This window comes from Pelodiscus sinensis, chromosome 1 (assembly GCF_052426305.1).
Source record: "Pelodiscus sinensis isolate ZL-2025 chromosome 1, ASM5242630v1, whole genome shotgun sequence".
NCBI lineage: Eukaryota > Metazoa > Chordata > Testudines > Trionychidae > Pelodiscus > Pelodiscus sinensis.
This window is the reverse complement of record NC_143052.1, coordinates 132,865,648-132,886,523: the sequence shown is the minus strand read 5'-3', so window position 1 is coordinate 132,886,523 and position 20,876 is coordinate 132,865,648. Positions and strand designations below refer to the sequence as shown.

At 44.3% G+C, this 20,876-nt stretch overlaps 1 protein-coding gene across 4 annotated transcripts in view; it reads right to left on the bottom strand.

Moving 5' to 3' along the window:
- The window catches only part of ARHGEF5 (Rho guanine nucleotide exchange factor 5), a 52,486-nt gene extending 32,932 nt beyond the window's left edge, over positions 1-19,554 (bottom strand). Inside the window, exon 1 of one of the 4 annotated variants that reach the window (XM_089771428.1) lies at positions 19,048-19,554. In XM_089771428.1, the coding sequence (XP_089627554.1) occupies positions 19,048-19,185 (138 nt within the window). In that variant the 5' untranslated portion in view covers positions 19,186-19,554. Of the gene's footprint in view, positions 1-7,383; positions 7,889-19,047 lie in introns of those variants that run through there. The other 3 variants (XM_014576050.4, XM_075901550.2, XM_075901586.2) reach the window with 3 other exon arrangements.
- Positions 19,555-20,876: the final 1,322 nt, after the last annotated feature.

Genomic DNA, 20,876 nt, shown 5'->3' with positions numbered 1-20,876 from the left:
CTGATTCACTCATTTGAAAGAGCAACAGTTATACTTTGTTCCTGGAGCTGGCCAGTTTGGTTTTGTTTAACTGATGCTACTACTGCATGCTTGTACTGTAGCATTTTTGTAAAAATGACATTTTGGTACAATGAGACACCACTACAGCATCTGCTATTGAATCTTTGCTGAGCAGTGGGTAAAGACCACATGTTACACTTCCTGGAGACACAGCAAAGACAATGTAGTTCTGGGACGGTGGGGATGAAAGGACCTTTAAATCAACTTTGCATCCTTCCTGGGTTGTGTCAGTTGCCAGTGCAGCTCCTAGCCAGGAGCGGCTGTACCTGATCCAGTTCTTTTTTCCAGGGGCTGCCTATAAGTTGTTCCGTGACAGATGAGAAACCACATAGTGATGTATGTAATGGGCATTCCCCACCTCTTCTTCATGCTCCTGATATGCCCCCTTTGAGTTCCACTCTCAAACCACGGCATGGTGTCAGCATATAAAGGGGGAAAGTCTCTCCACCTGGTGGCAGAACTATTTTCTATCCTGATACACTGGCACTAAGGTAGAAATAAAAGACAGGACTATGCAGCACTTAAAGACTAACAAGATGGTTTATTAGGTGATGAACTTTCATGGGCCATCACCTAATAAACCATCTTGTTAATCTTTAAAGTGCTGCATAGTCCTGTCTTTTGTTTTAGCTAGACCAGACTAACACAGTTGCATCTCTGTCACTAAGGCACTAAGGTAGGCAGGGGCCATAGCAAAAAACAGAATTGTGCAGGTTAATGGAGTGTGGAATAGCAAGGGTCTAGTTTTGTAAATATAAAGCATAGATTATACCTAAAGCAACTATGGATTGTGATAGATACAAATTCCATTAAACTGCCCCAATAAAGTAAAAACACTTTAAACATTGGCTTCATCTGCATGGAACCACTGACCTGTTACTAAGTGTAGAAGTCAACAATCACTTCAGCTGCAGTGGTACTGAGCACAGTTAAGCTGCAAGTGTAGATAAAGGCAAACAATAGTCAACAATATCTCAGCTAATGGTTAGCTGAATAAAGATTGTCCTCTTTCCTCACAGCTTAATTGTCCTCAATATTGGGTCAATTGTGCAAGGCATGGGATAACAGTACTGCCGACCCCAAGGAGTTCAAAAAATCAGGAGATAGACCCCCACAATAATACAACTTTAAAAATATTAAATACATGATTCTGTTTATTTGCCCTCTTGTTTTTGAGTTTTTAAAGTTCACAAATTTCAGGCTTTTCTCTTGCAACTAAGAGAGCTCACAACTTTAAAAAAAAAAAAAAAAAAAAAGCTGACCATCTCATGCAATCACCTTGCTTGAGTCTGGGGCTTTCAAAGAAACAGCAAATAGCATGAGACTTGTGATAAAATGCAAAGAGTTGGTAATGCTGATTTGTGTTGCCAACCCCAAGTGTTAAAAAACATGAGTTAGTTCCCCTCCCCCTCCCAGTCATGGGATTGGCTTAAAGATTATGTTTTCTTTTGTTTTAATTTGGGGATGTTCTTTTTCTTTGCCTTCTGTGTTTTGAGTCCTCAGGGTTCATGCTTTCAAGCTAATCATCCCCACCAGGAGGCCTGGAAGTATACTTCTTAAATGCAAGCTGCGAGTCTCTCAGATATATGACTCCAGGAAGTGGGGCTTTAAGAAAAGCTGAAAATAGCCTGAGGCATCTAATAAAATCATGACAAGGCCACAGTCTCCATTTACTGGAGGATGGACACTCCAATGATTGATTTTCCAGGGTTCGATTTAGCAGGTCTAGTAAAGACCCTCTAAATCGAACACTGAGGTGTCCCCCTCCCTCATTGACTGCAAGGAGTAAGGGAAGTCAGCAAAAGAGTTTCTCCCATCGACCTCCCGCTGTGGAGCTGCCCCAGAAAATTGATGCATAGTATGTTGACTCCAACTATGCAATTCATGTAGCTGGAGTTGTGTATTTTGCATCGATTTTCTTCATCAGGGATACTCTTCAGTAATACTGGAATTACATTTGGAGTAGCAGTAGTCTTTTCTATATTTCTGCTTTAGTGTCTTTCTGTTCAGTCCCAATATAATTTCTGTGGCTTTAGGTATGTAATGTTGGTTTTCTGTGGGGGTTTCCTCTTGGTTTCTTTATTTGGGCAGTGAGTACTTGCCAATATTTAAATATTTTCTAACTGCAGAAAGCAACTGTATTTTAATTGTGCATTTCAGCAGCAAATGTGCTGCTATTAGCCCATCAGCTCGTTGTACATTCAAGCCCTTTTCTATGAAAAGAGGATTCCTTCTCTAAAAAGCATTTCTTGAAGGCTGGCTGAGAAAGGGTTGTACCAACCATTCCATTCTCTGTTCCCATTCTGTAACTGTCTGGCTAGCTCTCCTGTGCAGTTTTAAATTGTTTGTCTCTTGCCCACATTACACAATTAAATCATTATAACTCAAAATCATTTCAATTTGGCCCACTGTGCTGCACATATTAGTAACCAATTGCTGGCAGACACTAATTTTGTGATCACAGTCAATTCTAACAATGCTCCTCAGCAATCTGATCCATCATGCTCAAATGAAATACTTGCTGACATCCTGTTGGGTCCATCTGCTTCTGGCCCAATCCTGCAAAGATGATCAGCAACCTTAAGTCCCATTGCCGTCAATACACGTAGAAGGCACTCAGCACGTCCAAAGATCAGGTCTGTATATTATTAGATTTCAATTTGACACTGGTGCCTAAGTAAACATACTGGTATGTAAATTCTGCATATGAATCCCTCCAGTTCCCATGTGTCTCTCTGGATGTGACAGGGAACATTTCAGACTATGAAGCAAATGCAAACTAGAAAGCAGGAAGGAATGAACCAACAAAACTGAAGCATTAATTATATGTTATAGTCATTGAAACACCACTCCTTATGATCTCTTAATCAATTAATGTTTTAAGTGTCTTGATCAGCTGGAAAATATGAAGCTTGATAGTTCGATTATCAGCCACTTTGAAAGGAGTTGAGCTATTCACAGAATGTTTCTTCTGCCTATAAACCCTGCCAGTCTTTTACGAAGAAGAGTATCACATGGACTCTGCGATTATCAAAGGATGGAACCAGAGCCAATGAAAACCCAAGAATCCTCCTTCTAGGGACATATCCTATAATATGGATTAACTCGCTAATTGTAGGGGAGCTCTGAGTGAACAGATTTGAAACCGGACTGTCTCCTTGAGATACCGGCTGTTCAAAAAGTCCATATTATCTTTGCCAACCTTTACAGACACAGGCCCCAAATTTTGATTGGCTTACAGCCTCTTTCCCCGCTTCCAGTGGTGTAATGTCCCCATAAACCAGGCAGAGAAAAGGGGTTCTCAGTGGACAGTCACAGAGCCAATGAAATGGATCTATATCATCCCTCTTCTTAGCCCTCAACATAGGAGGCGAGTTGGGGGAAGGAATGTCATGGTAAAATGCTCTGTGCTTTGGCTGTGTTTGGCTGACAGAGGGCTCAGAACGGTTCTTGCAGTCAGAGCATAAGATAAAGCAGCTTTGAGGCTGCTGTAATTTATGCCAGGGGATTGGCCAAAAATATGGGAGCTCATGCTTAAAACCACCTCTGTGCCCTCCTCCCCATTCCTGTGCCCAAAGGAGGAAAAGAATGAAGAAGCAGGGTCAATCGGCCTAAACTCTCTGGTGCTCACTGCTTCACTGTGCTGGCTGGAAGTCAGGGTGTGGGGCAGCTAAAGTCTCTGAACAGTCATCATGACTCACACTGGAGCTTGTGGCAGATAGTTTCCTTTGCCTGCCTTACAACATCGTCTATAAATAAATTTCAACACAAGATGCAGGAGACTTTAAAGGATTCAACAGATCGGCTGCCAGGAGTGAACAACAGCACATGCCAGGCTTGCAAACTTTCCTTAGACTACAAGCACCAACAGAGTGAAATTTACCAGCCTTGATTCATTTTCACTGCCACTGCCTGGAGCAATGTACAGAGCAAGGAAACTGCAAAACCACTTCCCCATGTATTCAGTCAGCTACCCTGGAACATCCAGCTCCTGCAGCAACTACTGTCAACCCCCATCAAATTCCTCTGCAAAAATCAGTGAGACATGGCAGACTCTGGACTGCTTTACTGAGCTCAAAGCGTTAAAGGCTGCAGCAGCAGAGGACTGAGACTGGTATATTTTTGAGTAGTTTGGAAAGAGAGGGAGACTTGGTCCAGGGTCAAAATAAGGGAGGGGGCCGAAGAAGAAGGAAGAAAGTGGAAAGATTCCACTATCCTATGTGGGCGGGGAGAGGGAGAGGGAAGAGAGGCTAGGGCCAGGGGTGGTTCCCTCCACAGTGTAGAGGCAGCGAATGAGGAAAAAGCAGAGAGAGAGAGAGGCTATCACAGAAATTGGGCAGGGAGAAATAGAGAAGAGCCTCTTTCTTGCAGCACTAAGGGGAGAGAGGAAGATTCTCCCTCTTATGTAGTGTAGAGGAGAGAAGACAGACCCCACCTCCTGATAGAAAATCAGCCCATCTTTTGTAGGAGCCAGGCGACGAGGAGAGGACAGGAGTCCGCTTCTCACAGTTATAAGGGAGGCAGGGACCAGATGAAAGAAAGAATGAGCAAAGCCCCTCCCTCACAGTCAGAGCTGGTCCTAGACCAAATGGTGCCACAGCTCAATGAGCATCTTCAGCTCCATTTATTAAACTTCTGAAAACCTTATTTTTATTGCATTTCTAGCTCATTGTATGAATTTGACACACAATTTGCATTGCATGATTTATCCCTCTCTCTAGATGATAAATTTGCAGACTAGGATCAGTAATTCTCTATTTATGCATATCAGATATAAGCAAATAATTTTTTTCTAAGCTTATAGAAACTTATTAATTTTAAGAATAACTGAAATGTACAAACATCAAGAAACTGAACTGTGGGTGGGCTATTATGAAATAGAATTCCAGCAGGTGACAGCCGTCGAATGTTCTCGCAGGCCCTTTCATTCAAAAGGTCACTTTTCTTGCCTTTCCCCTCACAAACTGAAGCACTGAATCATACAGATTCAAAGACAGACCCAGGGCACTTTCAAGCAATAAAATAGCAAAAGCAATGTGAGCCTTTCATCAGCCATCCTTTGGTGAAGATATGTTTTAGTGAGCTTCGGCTTTGAAAAATTCACCCTCACAACTGTGACCGGCAGTGTGAACAGAATCCTCCAAGCTCTCCCCACATAAGGAAAAGTGTCCAGCAAGTCTGCCTCATGAATGAATCAGAGAACTTGGAATGAAGAGTGCTTCTCATGTTGCAAAATGTGACAGATGTTGTCCAATTCAACATACAGGGCTATCACGACGTCCAAACATTCCCCATGTGTCCAGTGACGGTTCATGCAATTTGTTATGGAGTATTTTCCTGGCTGCTGGCAACTTACTGTAGCCACATAAAATCCCCCAGGCCTTTTCGTGGAGCTTCATTTGTACATACCTTTCCCTGATGGACACTTGAGCAGGGTCACCAAGCACCTCATGTTTGCCCTGGTAACAAACTGTCCCTTCTTCCAATGAATACGTTTTCCAGTAGACAGGCTCAACTCTAAGTTTTCCATCATTTCTTTAGCAGCAATGAGGGCATTTTCAAATCTATAGTCTCTGTAAATCATAGTGAAATCAACACACTCATCAAAGTGGTAATGATTGTGATGTCCATCAACTGAGTTTGTCGTGCCTTGCCGACAATATTTACTTGGAGCAGGGCATCAGGCCAAACCACAACTGAGACCAGAAGTTTGAAGTCAGTGATCTGGTTGGCCAACCTTTGCACCTTGGGTGGGAATCCGGCCTCAGCTTCGCTGATTCTATCTGCGCACTGTAAACCTGAGTCACTTGGTACCTCGCTGATCTTACGCTGTCAATATGGCCTCCCAGAGAGGGTCACTTAGCAACTTCATGGGGAGATTTCTATCATTGCCCTGGAGGAGCTGTCATCTGAGAGGCGATGCTGCAAGGAGGGTGGATATCCTTTGTAGAACTCCACGGAGACATATAGAAGCTGAAGATGGTGGTGCAGCATGTGGCACAACCAGGCTGAGGGAATGGCAGCGACAAGGCATGAGGAAAGCTCTCAGGTTCAGGGCAAGGATCCTTGCTTGTGGGCCACAGTTCCTTCCTTCATATCAGCGCCAGTGTCCTAGCCCTGGCCCCAACAGTCCTGAAGCTCGCATTCAAAACATTCATGAACGGAACTGATTGGCCTTTATATCACATCCATCATAGCTTGGTCATTTCTGCCCTCCTACCTCCAGCCCCCCAACCAAGCTCCACTCCTGGGCTGGCTTCCCAGTGGGCCCCTCACATGCAACCAGCCCTGCTGCCTGGCCACGGCTGCCCACAGTCTTGCTGCTGGGGCACTCAACTTTGCTGTGGCAAGCCACTGCCACCCCTCCCCCACCCATTCTCCTGGCCCTGCCATGGTAATACCAGCCTCACCAGCCACCGCTGAGACTCCCACCCACTCCCCTGGGGGGAAGACTGCTGCTCAGCCACTGGAGTTCCTGACCCTGTCTGCCCTGCCAGAGCAGCATTGGCCCCACTGCCGGGGCTCCTGGCTCTACCATAGCAGACCACCGCTCCACCAGATCCGCTGGCATTCCGGCCCCCCCACCATCGGCTCAACTAGACTCCTGCGGCAGGATTCCCAGCCACTGGCCTCACTGCAGCAACACTGCAGCCTGCTGGACCACGGATGTTGCCAGACCAGGGAGTCACAGTTGAGAGAGGTTCAACCTATATACCCCTGAGGGCATGGCTGACAACTTTCTAGGAAGCTCAACAAAAATGTAATTCTCAGAAAGTCTGGAAGGTTCCACGAGATTCTGCAAAGGTCCAGCACATTCTAGGTGGTTAGTGAAAAATGAATTGATTTATGGAATACTTGAAACATTTTACTGCAAACATTGTATTTTGCCTTTTTTTTGCAAAACAACAAAAACAATATCCTGGGCCCAGTGTCCCCTGAATCACCCTCTCCTAAATCTAGCCCTGCATCACAACAGATAGGGAGGAGACAAAGTGAGGTTAAAGCCAGCTGTCAACCTAAAGTTCTAAAGCTGTGAACCAGAGTTCTAAAGCCAGCTGTGAACCTAAAGCCGAGCCAAAAGAGTTAAAGATCTCTAGAGAGAATACATTGGCAGTCAGTAGGGAGTGTGCTGGGCTTCTCCCCAGGGTCCTGTGCTTATTTTACTTCTGCTGCCAAGTAGGAGGCTTAATCCTTGGGCTAGCAGGAGTCTGCTAATTGAGCACCAAGGTCAGCAAATCTAGACCCAAACCTGAGCATGCAGTTGGCTATGTTAGAGCTGAATAAGATCAAAAATGAATCTGAATTAAGCATTACAGAACTTACCCATATACCGTAGGCCCATTAGAATGATTCTCCAACTCCAGAGATAGTGTCCACATTTTGCACCTGACATTATTAGTAGCAGTATTACAGTGGTACGCAACTGAGATCAGAGCCTCAATTGTGTGAAATGCTGAACTAACACATAGTCAGAGGCAGTGTCCGCCCTGAAACGCTTACAGCCTCATTAGATGAAACAGACCAAGTGTGGAAAAATTATCCCATTTCACAGGTGGGGAACTGAGGCAGAGAAGTCGCCTCACTTGTCCTGGATCACACAGGCAGTCGGTGACAGAGTCAGAATTTGAGCTGAGATCTCTTGAGCCTTCCTCTTTAGTGTCCTTCACAAAAATCCTCCATTGAGAACACTCAGGAAGGAACGGTCACGCAGCTCCTCATGGTGCTCCAGAATCCAGCAGTGAGCAGTGAAAATGACAAATAAAAAAAGCAACCAACATAAATGAACAAAGGAAAGTTGTGAAACAAGCAAGACCCCATGGATGGCCAGGCACTGGAAAGATGTCATTGCATAATCGCACAGAGCTACAACCACGGAGATGACGCCTCATTCATGCGGTTTTAAAGGAATAGTGTTATTCTATTTTCATGCAGGCAAAGTATGCTAATAGGAATTCAGCCTAAACACGTGAACATGGGGAAAACAAGCAAAGAGGGCACAAGACCTACTCTTTTGGTTTGTTTAACAAATTGGTCAACGTGTCTTGACAGATCCACACTTCCTGGAAAGGTGCTCACCATGTGTAAAAACAATCAGTAGTGTTGTCATGATTATGACACATGCATCTGACGAAGTGGGTCTTTGCCCATGAAAGCTTATGCTCCTACACTTCAGTTAGTCTATAAGGTGCCATAGGACTCCTCGTCGCTTTTGCAGATTCAGACTAACACGGCTACCCCTCTGATACATGATTATGAGGGTTAGCCAGCAGCCTGGGGATTAAGGAGTTAACTACACCTAGCCAGGTAGAGTGACCAGTAGGAATGTAGGTGGGACTTTCAAACTGGGACAAAGGAATTTGGGTTTTTTTCCTTTCTCCTTTTGTCTCTCTGAGTGAGTCCTCTGCAGCTACAGGGAAGGATAAGCATGTCTCTCTCTCCAAAAAACAATTCTTCACTTTCTGTAAGTAGGGTAAAGTTTAGGTAGTTTCGTTAGGCTTTATTGTCTTAAGGGTTGGGTATGGGATCTGAGATCTGGCACTGTTTAAAAGATGTTTTGGCTTTTCTTTATAACTAAGTTCTAGCCCATGGTGTAATTCCTCCATGAGTATATTTTGTTACCTTTCCATCTGATCTTTATGCTTGCAACAGGAATATTGTTGTAATAGTAAAAGTTTTCTCCTTTCTTTTTATTAATCTGGCATTGGTTACTGTGTGTCCTGATTTTTATAATAGGGGTGAGATTTCCCAAATGATCTTTCTCCTAATCTCGTTATTAATATTTGGGTGGTGCCAGCGGAAGTTTTATTCCCAAAATCTAGGTTTTTAAGATTTTGGGGGAAATTTTATACCAAAGCCTGGTAGATAAGGCTTTGGGGTATAGTTGGTGGCCCCCACTTCTGCATTTATTGTGTCAGAGTGGGGAAGGAGCCATGACATGGTGGCAGCGGTGGGATCTTAACTCTCTCATGTACTGATCTGGAGGAATGCTGTACCCCTGGCAGGCCCTCTCAAAGTTGAGGAAAAAGTCATTGACATTATCCCTTACTTGGTACATGGGGAGCTTTCTGGGGGGTTGAATGACGATGGAGCTACCGCAGTGGCTGACCACCAATAGTTGTAATCAAAGAAAGTCTTCAAGATGGCGTGTTCGGGAGGAACATGCATAAGGATAGAAGTTTGGAGGTTCTGAGTTCTAATTGTGGCTCTGCTACTGACTTCCTCTATGGCCTCAGCTAAATCACTTCAACTTTTTATCTGAAAGCCTTCTGTAAACTGGGGATAATATTTACCCACTTTTCAAATGGGGTCTTGTGAAGATTAATTCATAAGTGTGTGGGCAGGGCTCCAAACATATTAAGCACTATATAAATGTTGTGTAATATCATAAGTGTAGGCAAAACCCTTCAATCAATCCCATCTCCTCATCAATTATTCCTTCTCTTGAGCTCCTGTCCTACACCCTGGTGTGTGGGTGTGTGTTTTGCCTTATTTATATTGCAGACTCTGTAAGATAAGAGATTTGTCATATGTGTGTTTGTAAACGACTATGTAAGAGGTATGGTGCCATATAAAGATTTTATAAAAATTAAACACTATATCAATCCATACCATCTTCGACTGAATCACAGTATCATAACTATTAACCTAGTTGCTCAAAGTGAGCACTTATCAGTAATCTACTATTTAACAAAACAGTCACATTCCTCTGCTATTTTATTTCTCAGGGCTAAGAAGATTTTACATGGCAGTTGTATTTTGGTGGGTCACTGTGCCGAACATAGCTCTGATGTATCACAGCTGTGGTTTTAATCTGTGGTCTCTGGATGATGGGGTGATGGGGGGGGGGGAAGGATTCCACAGACTATGTCTAAGGAGTCTGTGAAAGATTTTCAATACCACAGAACAGTAGTTTTCAGCCTGTGGTCTGCAGTCTCTGGAAGGTTCACAGACTATGTTTAAGATTTCTAAATGGAGCTATACCACCTTTCAAAATTTTTAGGGGGCTGAAAATGAAAAAAAGGTCAAAAGCCGGTGTGTTGTAATGTTCAGGCTTATACCATTCCAGCTCATTGAACACCTAACTGATTCTCTTCTGCAACCACTTCTGTACACAAGTTATCTACCTCTTTTAATGACTCCTATTGAAACCAAGTTTTTAAAAAATGGATGCCTGAAGTTAGGCTCCTAAGTCCATTGTGAGGCACCTAAATAAATGGCTTTCAAATGCAATTGCAGTATTGCCAGCCCCACATGTTCAAAAAACACAAGTCAGTGCCCAAAGGGGGAAAAAAGCATGAAATGATCTTAAATTCATGAGGTTTTAGAAAATGAAATCAGGGGCTCTTTTTCTAGGTTTTCTGCTTTGAAGCTTTTAGGTACCATTAGATTGTCCACATTCATGCTTTTCTCTGCAACCATGAAAGCTAGATATTTTTAAAGAAGGCGGAGAATCCTCATATAACACTCAGCTGTAGGAAGCGAGGCTTTAAGAATACCAGATATTGTGAGGCTGGTGAGAAAATCACAAGCTATGGCAACACTGCAATTGTTCAGTCAGGCCATACTCATTTAGGTGCTGAGGAATGGATTTAGGAGCTTCACTTTAGACACCCATTTTTTAAACCCTGGTGGAAACTTCATGATTATTACCCTGCAATATGCAGGTTTGAACAAATATGCTTTGCCACGGTAGTGTTTCTCTCACCATAAGATGCCTGGCTTTTGATTTTCGCACTGAATGGCCACGAGTCTTTTTGCATGGACTTGCTGCAATAGTTCGGTAGTCGGATCCTGCCCGTTTTCAATTTGTTTTCTGTTCATTCATTTCAGTTTCATGTCTCTTTAATGTTTCAAGGAAACCAGGGAACTTGCTCCCTGCCTCCTCCCCGTTGCATTCTTAGGAATATTATTTGCTTTTGTATTGCTTGCTAGTTGTGCTGGGCATGACATGCTTCTGTCAAATGCCTGCTTGTACTGCATGCATGTCCACAGCCGTTTGTGCTAGCCACTTTCCCCATTTTGCGTAATCTGCCACACACAAATCTGGACTCTGTTGCTTGTTGTTTACGTTTGGTGCTTATCGTCATGCCTCAGCCTCATTTTTATTGCGTACAGAGCAGTACCATAGAGGTGCATGATGTTTTGCATGGAGCTCAACAGACTACAACTATTTTTCACTAATTCTGAAAATATCCAGCAGGCAACTCACATGATCACGGTCTACGGTTGCCTTTTCGGGCCCTGGCCCACCCTTGTGACTGAGTACTGCACACGTCATGCTGATGAAATTGGCTTGTCTAGCTTGTTGTTCCTGGATAAGCCAATTTCATGGTCCCAGAGTGTATCCAGATTTCTTGTCCTTGATTCCTTGCAGCTGTAGAGGACAAAAGTAGAAAGAAGTAGCACTGCTTGCTGTGCGGAGAAGGAAGGAGAAGGTGAATCAAACGGGGATCTCTAAGAATGTCTAAATCCCACAGGATAGAAACGTAGCCGTGTTAGTCTGGTGTAGCTGAAACAATGACTTGATTACCTGCATCCTGCTTCAAAGATCTTTTCAGACCACACTTGAAAGAAAATCCTCTGAACTGTCATTCATACTTAAATTCGACACTTTATGCCTAAGTTTAAACAAAGACATTAATTATCTTACCCATTACAAAGATAGCTTCCCCAATTATCACCTCTAATATCATTAGCTCACAGACGTTTACCTCCCCCCCCCCCATCTCCCTTCTGTTCTGAAATTTGATTTGTCCTTTTCACATGTGTTCATTTTTTTTAAATTGTATCCTTTGGTATATATGGTTGTGCCAATTTTCTTCCACTATTTGATCTGAGGAAGTGGGTCTGGCCCACGAAAGCTCATCACCTAATAAACCATCTGGTTAGTCTTTAAAGTGCTACATAGTCCTGTTTTAAATCCCACAGGGTAATCCTCTAGGCCACCAGTTCTCAACCTCTTCCAGATGGAGACCCATTTTGACAATTCAGGAACACTTGGTGACCCAAGGCAATTCAAAAATGGTGGGCAGAGCTACCTGGGGAGACACTTGGTGATCCTTTTGAATTGTAATGGCGACCCATATTTGGGTCCCAACCCATGGGTTGGGAAACCCTGGTCTAGGCATATAGAGGGACTAGACTGGCTAATGTCAAGGTGCCTGGAGAGGACCCAATGGCAAGGATGCTGAATGCAGTGTTGACTCAGACTTCCACAGATTGTACTCAGCATTTCTAGCTTCCTCCTCAGCTTGCCCCCCTGGTCCTGGATGGCTTCGGGATGAAACGGCATCTCTGAACCACCTGTGCCTTGAGGAAGCTCTCTGGGGCTCATTAGGAGGGTTAGACTACCTGCCCTCTGAGCCATTCCTTTTCCCAGAACCTCCTTGCCCTGAATTGAAGCATGAGCTACACTCCCAATGGATCTGTGCTTTGCTGCAGTCTCCACCAGTGTTCCCTGTAAGCTGAGTGCTTGGGTGGCAGCCCAAGAGAGAGTCAGCTCGCTGGTGCACATCCACACATGCCTTGGTGCACATAACAACATTTATTGTGCACATAGATGGGAAACCTTAGAGGAAGCATTGGTTTCTACTACTGTCCCCCTGTCTTCCAAAAAAAGGGGGACCTCTTTTTTTTCCCAAACCCTAGTATATATGTTCCTAACACATTTCACCTCTTCCCCTACCTTTCTTAGCCTGTAGCTGAATCCTCACACTCCCTCCTTCTTCCAGTAGTTTCCTATCTGAAAACTGCCACCTCATTTTTCCCTTTCCTTCCATTGTCTAACAGGTAAGCACAGATAGGCCTCACATAGAATGTGCACAGGGGAAGTGGGGCTGAATGGTGGGAGTGGACAGGGACAGACTTATTATTACTAATTATTTATATACCACTAGTACCCTCAGGGTTAGAACCTCTTTGTCCTAGGCATCATGCAAACATAGAGCAAAGGGCTGGGCCTTCCACAAAGGGCTTACAATATAGTTTCAGCTAGAAAGAAGCAGGTGAATAAAACAAAGTATGCATGGCAATATCTATGTATATAGTGGGCTTGAATTTTACTAGGCATTATACACACACACACACACACACACACACACACTTACACACTTGGGCTGTGTCTACACTGCACCCCTTTTCTGGAAAAGGGATGCAGATTAGACAAGTCGGAATTGCAAATGAAGCAGGGGATTTAAATATCCCCCACTTCATTTGTATAAACACGGCTGCTGCTTTTTTCCGGCTCGGGGCTTTGCCGGAGAAAAGTGCCAGTCTAGACGGGATCTTTCGGAAAATAAAGCCTTTTCTGAAAGATCCCTTATTCCCGATTTTAAGAGGAATAAGGGATCTTTTGGAAAAGGCTTTATTTTCCGAAAGATCCGGTCTAGACTGGCGCTTTTCTCCGGCAAAGCCCCGAGCCGGAAAAAAGCGGCAGCCATGTTTATACAAATGAAGCGGGGGATATTTAAATCCCATGCTTCATTTGCAATTCTGACTTGTCTAATCTGCATCCCTTTTCCATAAAAGGGGTGCAGTGTAGACAGAGCCTTGGTGTTTTCCTGTTTTTCAAATTATTTTGATGTGTCTTTTAAATGTTTTCTCCCTTTTACAATATTGATATGTATCTAAACATCTGAGTTTTATATCAACAAAGCAGATTTGTAAAGCCCTGCAAATCCGTGGATCTCTGCTTTATCTCTGTGCATAGCCACATCCACAGACGTGGGTGCAGATATGCACGGACCATTTTTGCAGACAGCAGCACGGATGTGAATAAAACTTTTGTATCTGCTCAGGTCTCTTGTCCACTTCAAAGTGGAAGCGCCTGCATGGAGCCTGGAGTCAGAGGGGGACTCCCTGCTGGCCTGGCCTCCACCTGGCATTTCAATCTTTGAACTGGGGCTCTTGTAGATTTCAAAGGTGCAATGCCACTGCTGCAGCCCTGCTCTCCCCCCCCCACTTGCTGCCTCTTTCTGATAGAGGCAGCAAGAGCGGGGAGAATGACTAGTCGACTAGTTGATTAGTCGCTTATATCCCTACTCTCCACCAGCCCCGGTACTTCCCTGAGCCCCCTACTCAGTATCCCCTCACCCCCAGCCCTCCTGCCCAGGGCAGGGGGAGGGACCCAGACTCCCCACAGCTGCCAGTGCGACTCTTCCCAACCTAGCTCTGGCAGGGGAAGGGGGCAGCTTGGAGCTGCAGTTTGGCCATGCTAAGAGCTGGGCAGGCAGCTGTGGGGAACCATGGCACATCTCCACCTGCCCTGTGCTGGGGGCTGAGGAGCCACCAGGCAGCTCCACGGGTCACCACCCCACTCTCCCAGCCAGACCAGCATGGAGCTCCACAAAGGGACCATGGCAGCCCTGCCACCTGCCTGCGGTGTTGGGGGCGGGGTACCTCAAAGCCTAAGCCCCACCCCCTGTGTCAACCCCTGCAAATCCACAGTTATCTACAGATACCTGCACATGGAATGTTTTTGTACATGCCCAGGGTGCTACAGATTTGAGCACATTTGATTTGCTTATTGATGGAAAACGTAAATGTGGCTATTGGAGTTAGGGTTATCCTGCCATCTTGTGGCAGCCATGAACAACAGCAACATCCAAGATGCCTTGACTCAGGTCCTGCATCCTGGGTCATCCTGTGAAGTTCATGTTATTTTATCTTAGCATGTTTGAGTCTTAGAATTAGCACCCCTGCCAGGAGACAGCTGTGAGCCGGGCCCTCGGAGACATGGGCAGAACATTTCCTTTTTTGACTTGGACCAGGTCCCATCTGCCTTTTGGTGGCCAGACTCTAATCTCTCCTCCCATGACACATTCCCATCAAGCTTAAACTTTCTGGAATGGGGCTGCTGCCCTTCTTCCTGGGAAATGATTCCTCTCCAGTTCCCTAACTCTACTCCAAAGGCCTCTTCTCCTGACCTGCTCCAGTGCTGGATACATCCTGGCTGAGGCTAATTCTCCCATGTTCTGGCTGAGCAAAGAAGCATCCTCCAACGCTGATGTCATGGACACTGCGGCCCCAAGCCAATCCAGCTGCTTCCTCCCCTGTAGTATTCCCCTAGAGTTGTATTGGCATACAAATATTTAAATCTCAACTGGTGAATTAGGTGGGGAGGGAGAAGTGCTTTACTGACAGACTAATTTAGAAGATCCTCCCATGGTGATATGGGGGTCATTATCTCTCAGCTCCATGAGGCTGACAGCAACAACCCCCCGATCAGTTAAATTAATCCTCCTTTTAAATTGATAATAGGGCTCAACCTCAGAAGCTTGCTGTGTAAAAGAGGTCACCAAAAATGTTTGAAAACCACTGAACTAATTCAGCCACACAAGCAGAAGAGCCAGACGCTCCTGTGAGTGGAAAAGACGAGTTCAGACAAGTTATTCCAGAACTGCACCCACACAACTCAATCCATGAAACAAGCAAGAGCCCTGCATCCACAGAGCAGAACAGTTGTTACCCAGAAACCTTGGCATGGTAAGTGTCAGTCTCATATATCACAATCCCTCCTCCCAACTTCAGAGCTCCCTCCTCTGACATTAAACAACACCCTCCTAACCCTGAATACTGGGACCAGAAACCCATTTTTCAGATCCTGCTACCTCCCAACCATGTTCTGCCCATCCTCAGAATGGAAATTGAGGGACAAAGTGACTTCCACACACATTTGTGCCCCAACTACATATTTTGGGTCCACTCCCCAGTTGTAAACTACAGCATCACTCGAGGCTGCTCTAATTTACTACAGTGTAAGAAGTCATGACATTTGGGGAATGATAATGGACAATGTATTGGACAAAGGACAAGAGCTAGGAGTTTTCAATGCAGCATCATAGCAAAAATGGCCTGTGTAATTCTGATAGTGGATGGCTCTTTAACCCAGCAGAAAAAACATAACAAGATCCAATGGCTGGAAGCCGAAGCTAAACAAATTCAAGCTATAAATAAGGCATAAATGTGTGACAGTAAGGGTAATCAACCATTCAAACAATGTATCTGTGGATGTGCTACATTTCCCACAATTTGAAGTCTTTAAGTCATGATTGGATGTTCTTTCTAACAGAAAGTTCAAACAGAAATGTTGAGCTTGGTATCTAAATGATTAGGTGAGATTCATTGAAATACAGGGTGTCACACTAGAGGACCATTCTGGCCTCAGAAACTCAGAATATATTAATTTTGTGCTGCATAAGAAAGGCTTCACCTCCTGGTGCAGGGAGACAGCACTCCATCATTCCCTGATGAGAGGGTCTAACGCTTGGAATGAGGTGTCTGGTTGCAAAAATTACTTTTTGCAAATATTGTACAATATTTCTTAAAACAAGCTTTACTAGGATAACCATGGAAGGGGACCACAAAAGGGGCATGAACACAAATGGAGAAAGTTTGTTTTTATTTATTTTCAGATTTGTAGAAAACTTTTTGCCATGTGAATTCACCTCAAGCCTTTGAAAAGAGTGAACCCTAAGGAAGGAGAGAAATTATTAGGGCAGTGCAAGAGGCTGTGACTCAGAATAATGGGATGCAATTAGGAAAGGCCTGAATATCAGGAATAACTTTCTGTCATTAAGATTGATTAAGCTTTGAAATAGCTTCCCAAAGAAAGTTCAGAAGCTCCATTGCTTGGGATAGTGAACACATGAATAGACTGTTGTGTGGACTACTAACATGCATTGTAGGGGACAATCCCACATTAGCAAAGTAATGGACTGGATCTAAGAAAATAGGACTTGTCCATCCATAAGGATGAGGAGTATTTTTCTCCTGAAATGTATATTCAGCTTCATGGACTGGGTGACGTGTGCCCTCCCTGAAATGTTACTTGGTTCCAATTCTCTGAGTGGAGTATGGCTCACGCATAGGCTACGTCTAGACGGTGGGTTTGTTTTTTTTTCAGAAAAAGGTACGCAAATTGTGCTCCACAATTTACATACCCTTTTCTGATTGTTTTTTCAGGAAAGGCTTATCTGAAATTTGGCCCGTCTACACTAGGCCAAATTTCGGAAAAGGCTCCTCTTTCGGAAGAGCCCTTCTTCACTGTGAAATGAGGAAAACGGGACTTCCGAAAGAGCACATCTGCTCTTCCACAAGAAATGTTGGAAGAGCAGATGCATTCCCTGGATGCAATGGAGTTTTTCCGGAAAACTCTGTAGTCTAGACATAGCCATATAGTTTCCCCAGAACCAGTCCAGCTCGCATACACCCTCCAGGAATGGGGTCAAAAATCTTCTCATCATCCACTTCATCTCCAAAGGCACGTCTACATGGCAGAGCTAAAGCCGAAATAAGCAACACAACTAGAGCTATGTTAATTCGTAGCTTAAATTGAAATAGCTTATTTCTGCTTTTGGAGCTGTCTACACCGCAGGAAGTCTGAGAAAGAGCACTCTTCCTTCAATTTCCCTTACTCCTCATACAATGAAGGTTACAGGAGTCAGAGTAAGAAGTCCTATTATGTCGAAATAACTGCTTATATTATAGATGCGGACTATGTTATTTCAGAAAAATGCTAGTTATTCTGCAATAACACTGCTGTTGTAGACATACCCTAATAGATTATCCAATTAACAAGTCTTAAGATCCATCTCTCCTGACACTCTCTAGCTCCAAAATATGGTTAAAAACCACATCACAGAAACCTCTCTAACCCAATCCAGCCTTAGGAAATTGCACATGGCTGCCTCCTCCTCTGACTATGTGCATCTCACGTATAACCCCTGGAACAATCACAAATGCCTCCTCCTCACAACCAGTTCATCTCAACAAATCTTTCCTTCTAAATCTTTCCTTCTGACACTGCTCTCTAGGGGATCCACAGCAGCCTCTTTCCCAGATATAATCAAGCTCCCAAGCAACCTCTGGATCTGTGACACGAGCACAACAGGAAGTGTGGCTGTTAGGGGGAGCTGGGGACAGTGCAATGAGAAATATGGGTGTTGAGGCTTTTAGGTAGGTTTTCATGACTGCCTCTGTTCATCACCATCATGGTTGCTGGGGTAAGCACTGGAGGCTGGGATTTCCAAACTATTGGGAGAGCAAGAGGAGAAGAATAGTATTTAGGCACCCTGCACCTCACTCTCCTGACTCCAGCAAACTCCTTTCTTTCTCCAATGTGCCATAAAAGTCATAAGACTCAGCAGATAACCTGAGCAGGAAAACAATAAAGTGTCCAGAGTTCAGATAGTCCAGAGCACCCAGTCACTGTCCTCAGTGGCCTCCTCTGGCTGAGAGCAGGCACCATGGTTACCCACCTCGGAGAACACTTTTAAATTCTGGGGAGGGAATTGAAACCAGGAGTAGGTGTGGGCCTCAGGCTCTAGTTACTGTCAGGAAGATGAGAGAGAGGGGTGGAGGAAAGGGGGAGGACAGAAGGAGATTTGCCCTTTGGACAAAGTAAACCCAGGCTTCCTGTTTCCTCTGGTTAGGGGCACTCTAACCACTGAACAGAATCCCTGATTATTTTGCCCACAGGGCTCCACCCCTCAGGGTTTGAACCAAGCCCCCTTGTTACTATTCCTAAGGATGCAGATCTGTCAAAGACAGACCCCAGAACTCCCAGGGTGCAACCTCCCCAAGGGGTCTGTTTCCAGTGAAGACTAAATTCAGACTCTGCAGAGAGAAATCCCCATTAAGAATTAAATGTAGCTCCCTGATGACTGTGCGTGAGGAAGGGAAATACACCTAATTACCAGGCCCCTGGTTATTTTCCCTTAGAAGGGAATACTCCCTGGAGATTCCACTCTATATCCTAAAATGGTGGGCGGATTTCCTCCCTCTCCCCTGGCTTCTTTGGTGAAATTGCCTGTCAGCCACCATTACATTCTTGATTAAATCTTCTGACATGGCTCAGCTGGAATTCCTATATAAGGCCTCATGTCTCTCCCTTCCCTGTTCCTCCTGGAATGTGGCAATAAAGCAAAGTTCTCCCCCTCCCCACACAAACATAGTACTACTAAGAGAGACAGAATCTGGTTCTCTTACCTGCTGGGTGTCACATCCTTGATTTTTGGGCCAGTGTTTTGCTCTGAGCCCAGCTCCGGTAGCTGTTCCTGCTGTCGCTCCTGCAGTTGGAATCAGGTTTAAGATTTTCTCTCTTCCCCGAGGCTGAAGGTATTTCATTTGTGTTTAACTTTTCAGGTGAGTAGGGCACACCTACTCTAGCTGGGAGAGACAGGAAGCGAGGAGAGCTATAGGCTGATTGGCCTTTGCAGAGCAGAGTCTAGTAAGGAAATGCAGAATGCATAATCACAGACCAAGTTAAGAGAAAAGAGAGAGAGAAAGCTGAGCACAAGGAAAAGTGAAAGAATAATTAATACAGGGAGATGGGAAGAAAGGAGAGACGGAAGGAACATTACAACATTAGATAATTTGCCCATTAAAAATACACCATGCTTTTAAAAAACTAAAATATCTGAATCTGGGATTTTTTTCCGGAGGCAATGCCAGTGTTTGGGCCAGTGCCCTCTAGAAATGTAAAGGTGAATCACAACTGGTTTGCTTTTCTTTTTGTTTCACCTTAAAATTGTAATTGGATCTAATATTGCCAGCCACAACCATTCAACAATCAGGCCCTAAAAAATAATGTCTTAAAAATCAGGAGGGTTTTTTTTTTTTTGTTTTAAATAAAGAAATATAGGGAGGAGGTTTATTTGTGCTTTCTGGCTTCTGAGCCATACAGGCTCACTCAAGTCATGTTTTCCATCATTTCTCAACAAACACGAGGGCTAGCAATTTTATTTTTATACAAAAGCACATAGTCTTATGCCAAGTCTTGCGTACAACAGCTGGACCTGAAGAGAAAACACCACATTTTGTGAGAGTTGGCAACGCTGCAAGGTGACAGAAATAAAATGAATAAGCAGCAGGGCCCCACTTCTGCAAAGGAACTGCGGGGACTTAATGACTATCCCTAGGGTTTTCAGTGGGGTCGAAAGGCATTAGGCACCTGAAACCCATAGAGATTCAGTGAGATTTGGAACTCTAACTGTCTTCGGTTCCTCTGAAACTCCTAGTCCACAGCAAGCACACTCACAGAGGCACATATAAACATGAGTCAGTTAAATGTCCTGAGTAATCTTCTCATGAACCCTTCCCCATATCCCTGTGCATTGGGGTGTGATGTGGAGGAAATGCCAATGCTAGATCCCTTTCTTCTAGGCAGGTTGCAGCTAGAAATATTTTGTGAATATTTTGAGTGAAATATTTTGACCAAAACTTTTTTTTATTGAAAAATGCAGACTCAGTCCCACTGAAATACTAAACGAGTTAGTGTTGATTCTGTCAAATTGCTTCAGTAAGGGTACGTCTAGGCTGTGGCACTATTTCGGGATACCAGAGGTATCCCAAAATAGTTATTCCAAATCTTTTGAACCAGCCCATTATTTCAAAACAGATTTCAAAATAATGGGCTCACTATTCTGATATCCTTATAACCCTCGTTCCATGAAGGTTAAGGGACATTTAGGAATAGCGGTATATTTCAAAATGTTTCAGAATAAGATATGCAATTTGCGTAGCTGACACATGCCCCGATGATTCCCGTCAGAGTGTCGTTACAACTACTGGGACACATGGCTGCCTCAACAACTGTTGTTCAAAATGCAAGGTTACATTTTCGCTGCCTCCAACACTGGCTGGCTACAGTATATACTCCAGTGAGGGACAGCGTTCACAAGGTGGTGGTGATACCACCACATGTACAACAATCCCTGCAATGGTGGACCAAGCCGACCAATCTTACAGCGGGCATTCCCTTTCACCGCCCACAAACGTCGAAGCAAATAACAACAGATGTGTCCCTTACTGGCTGG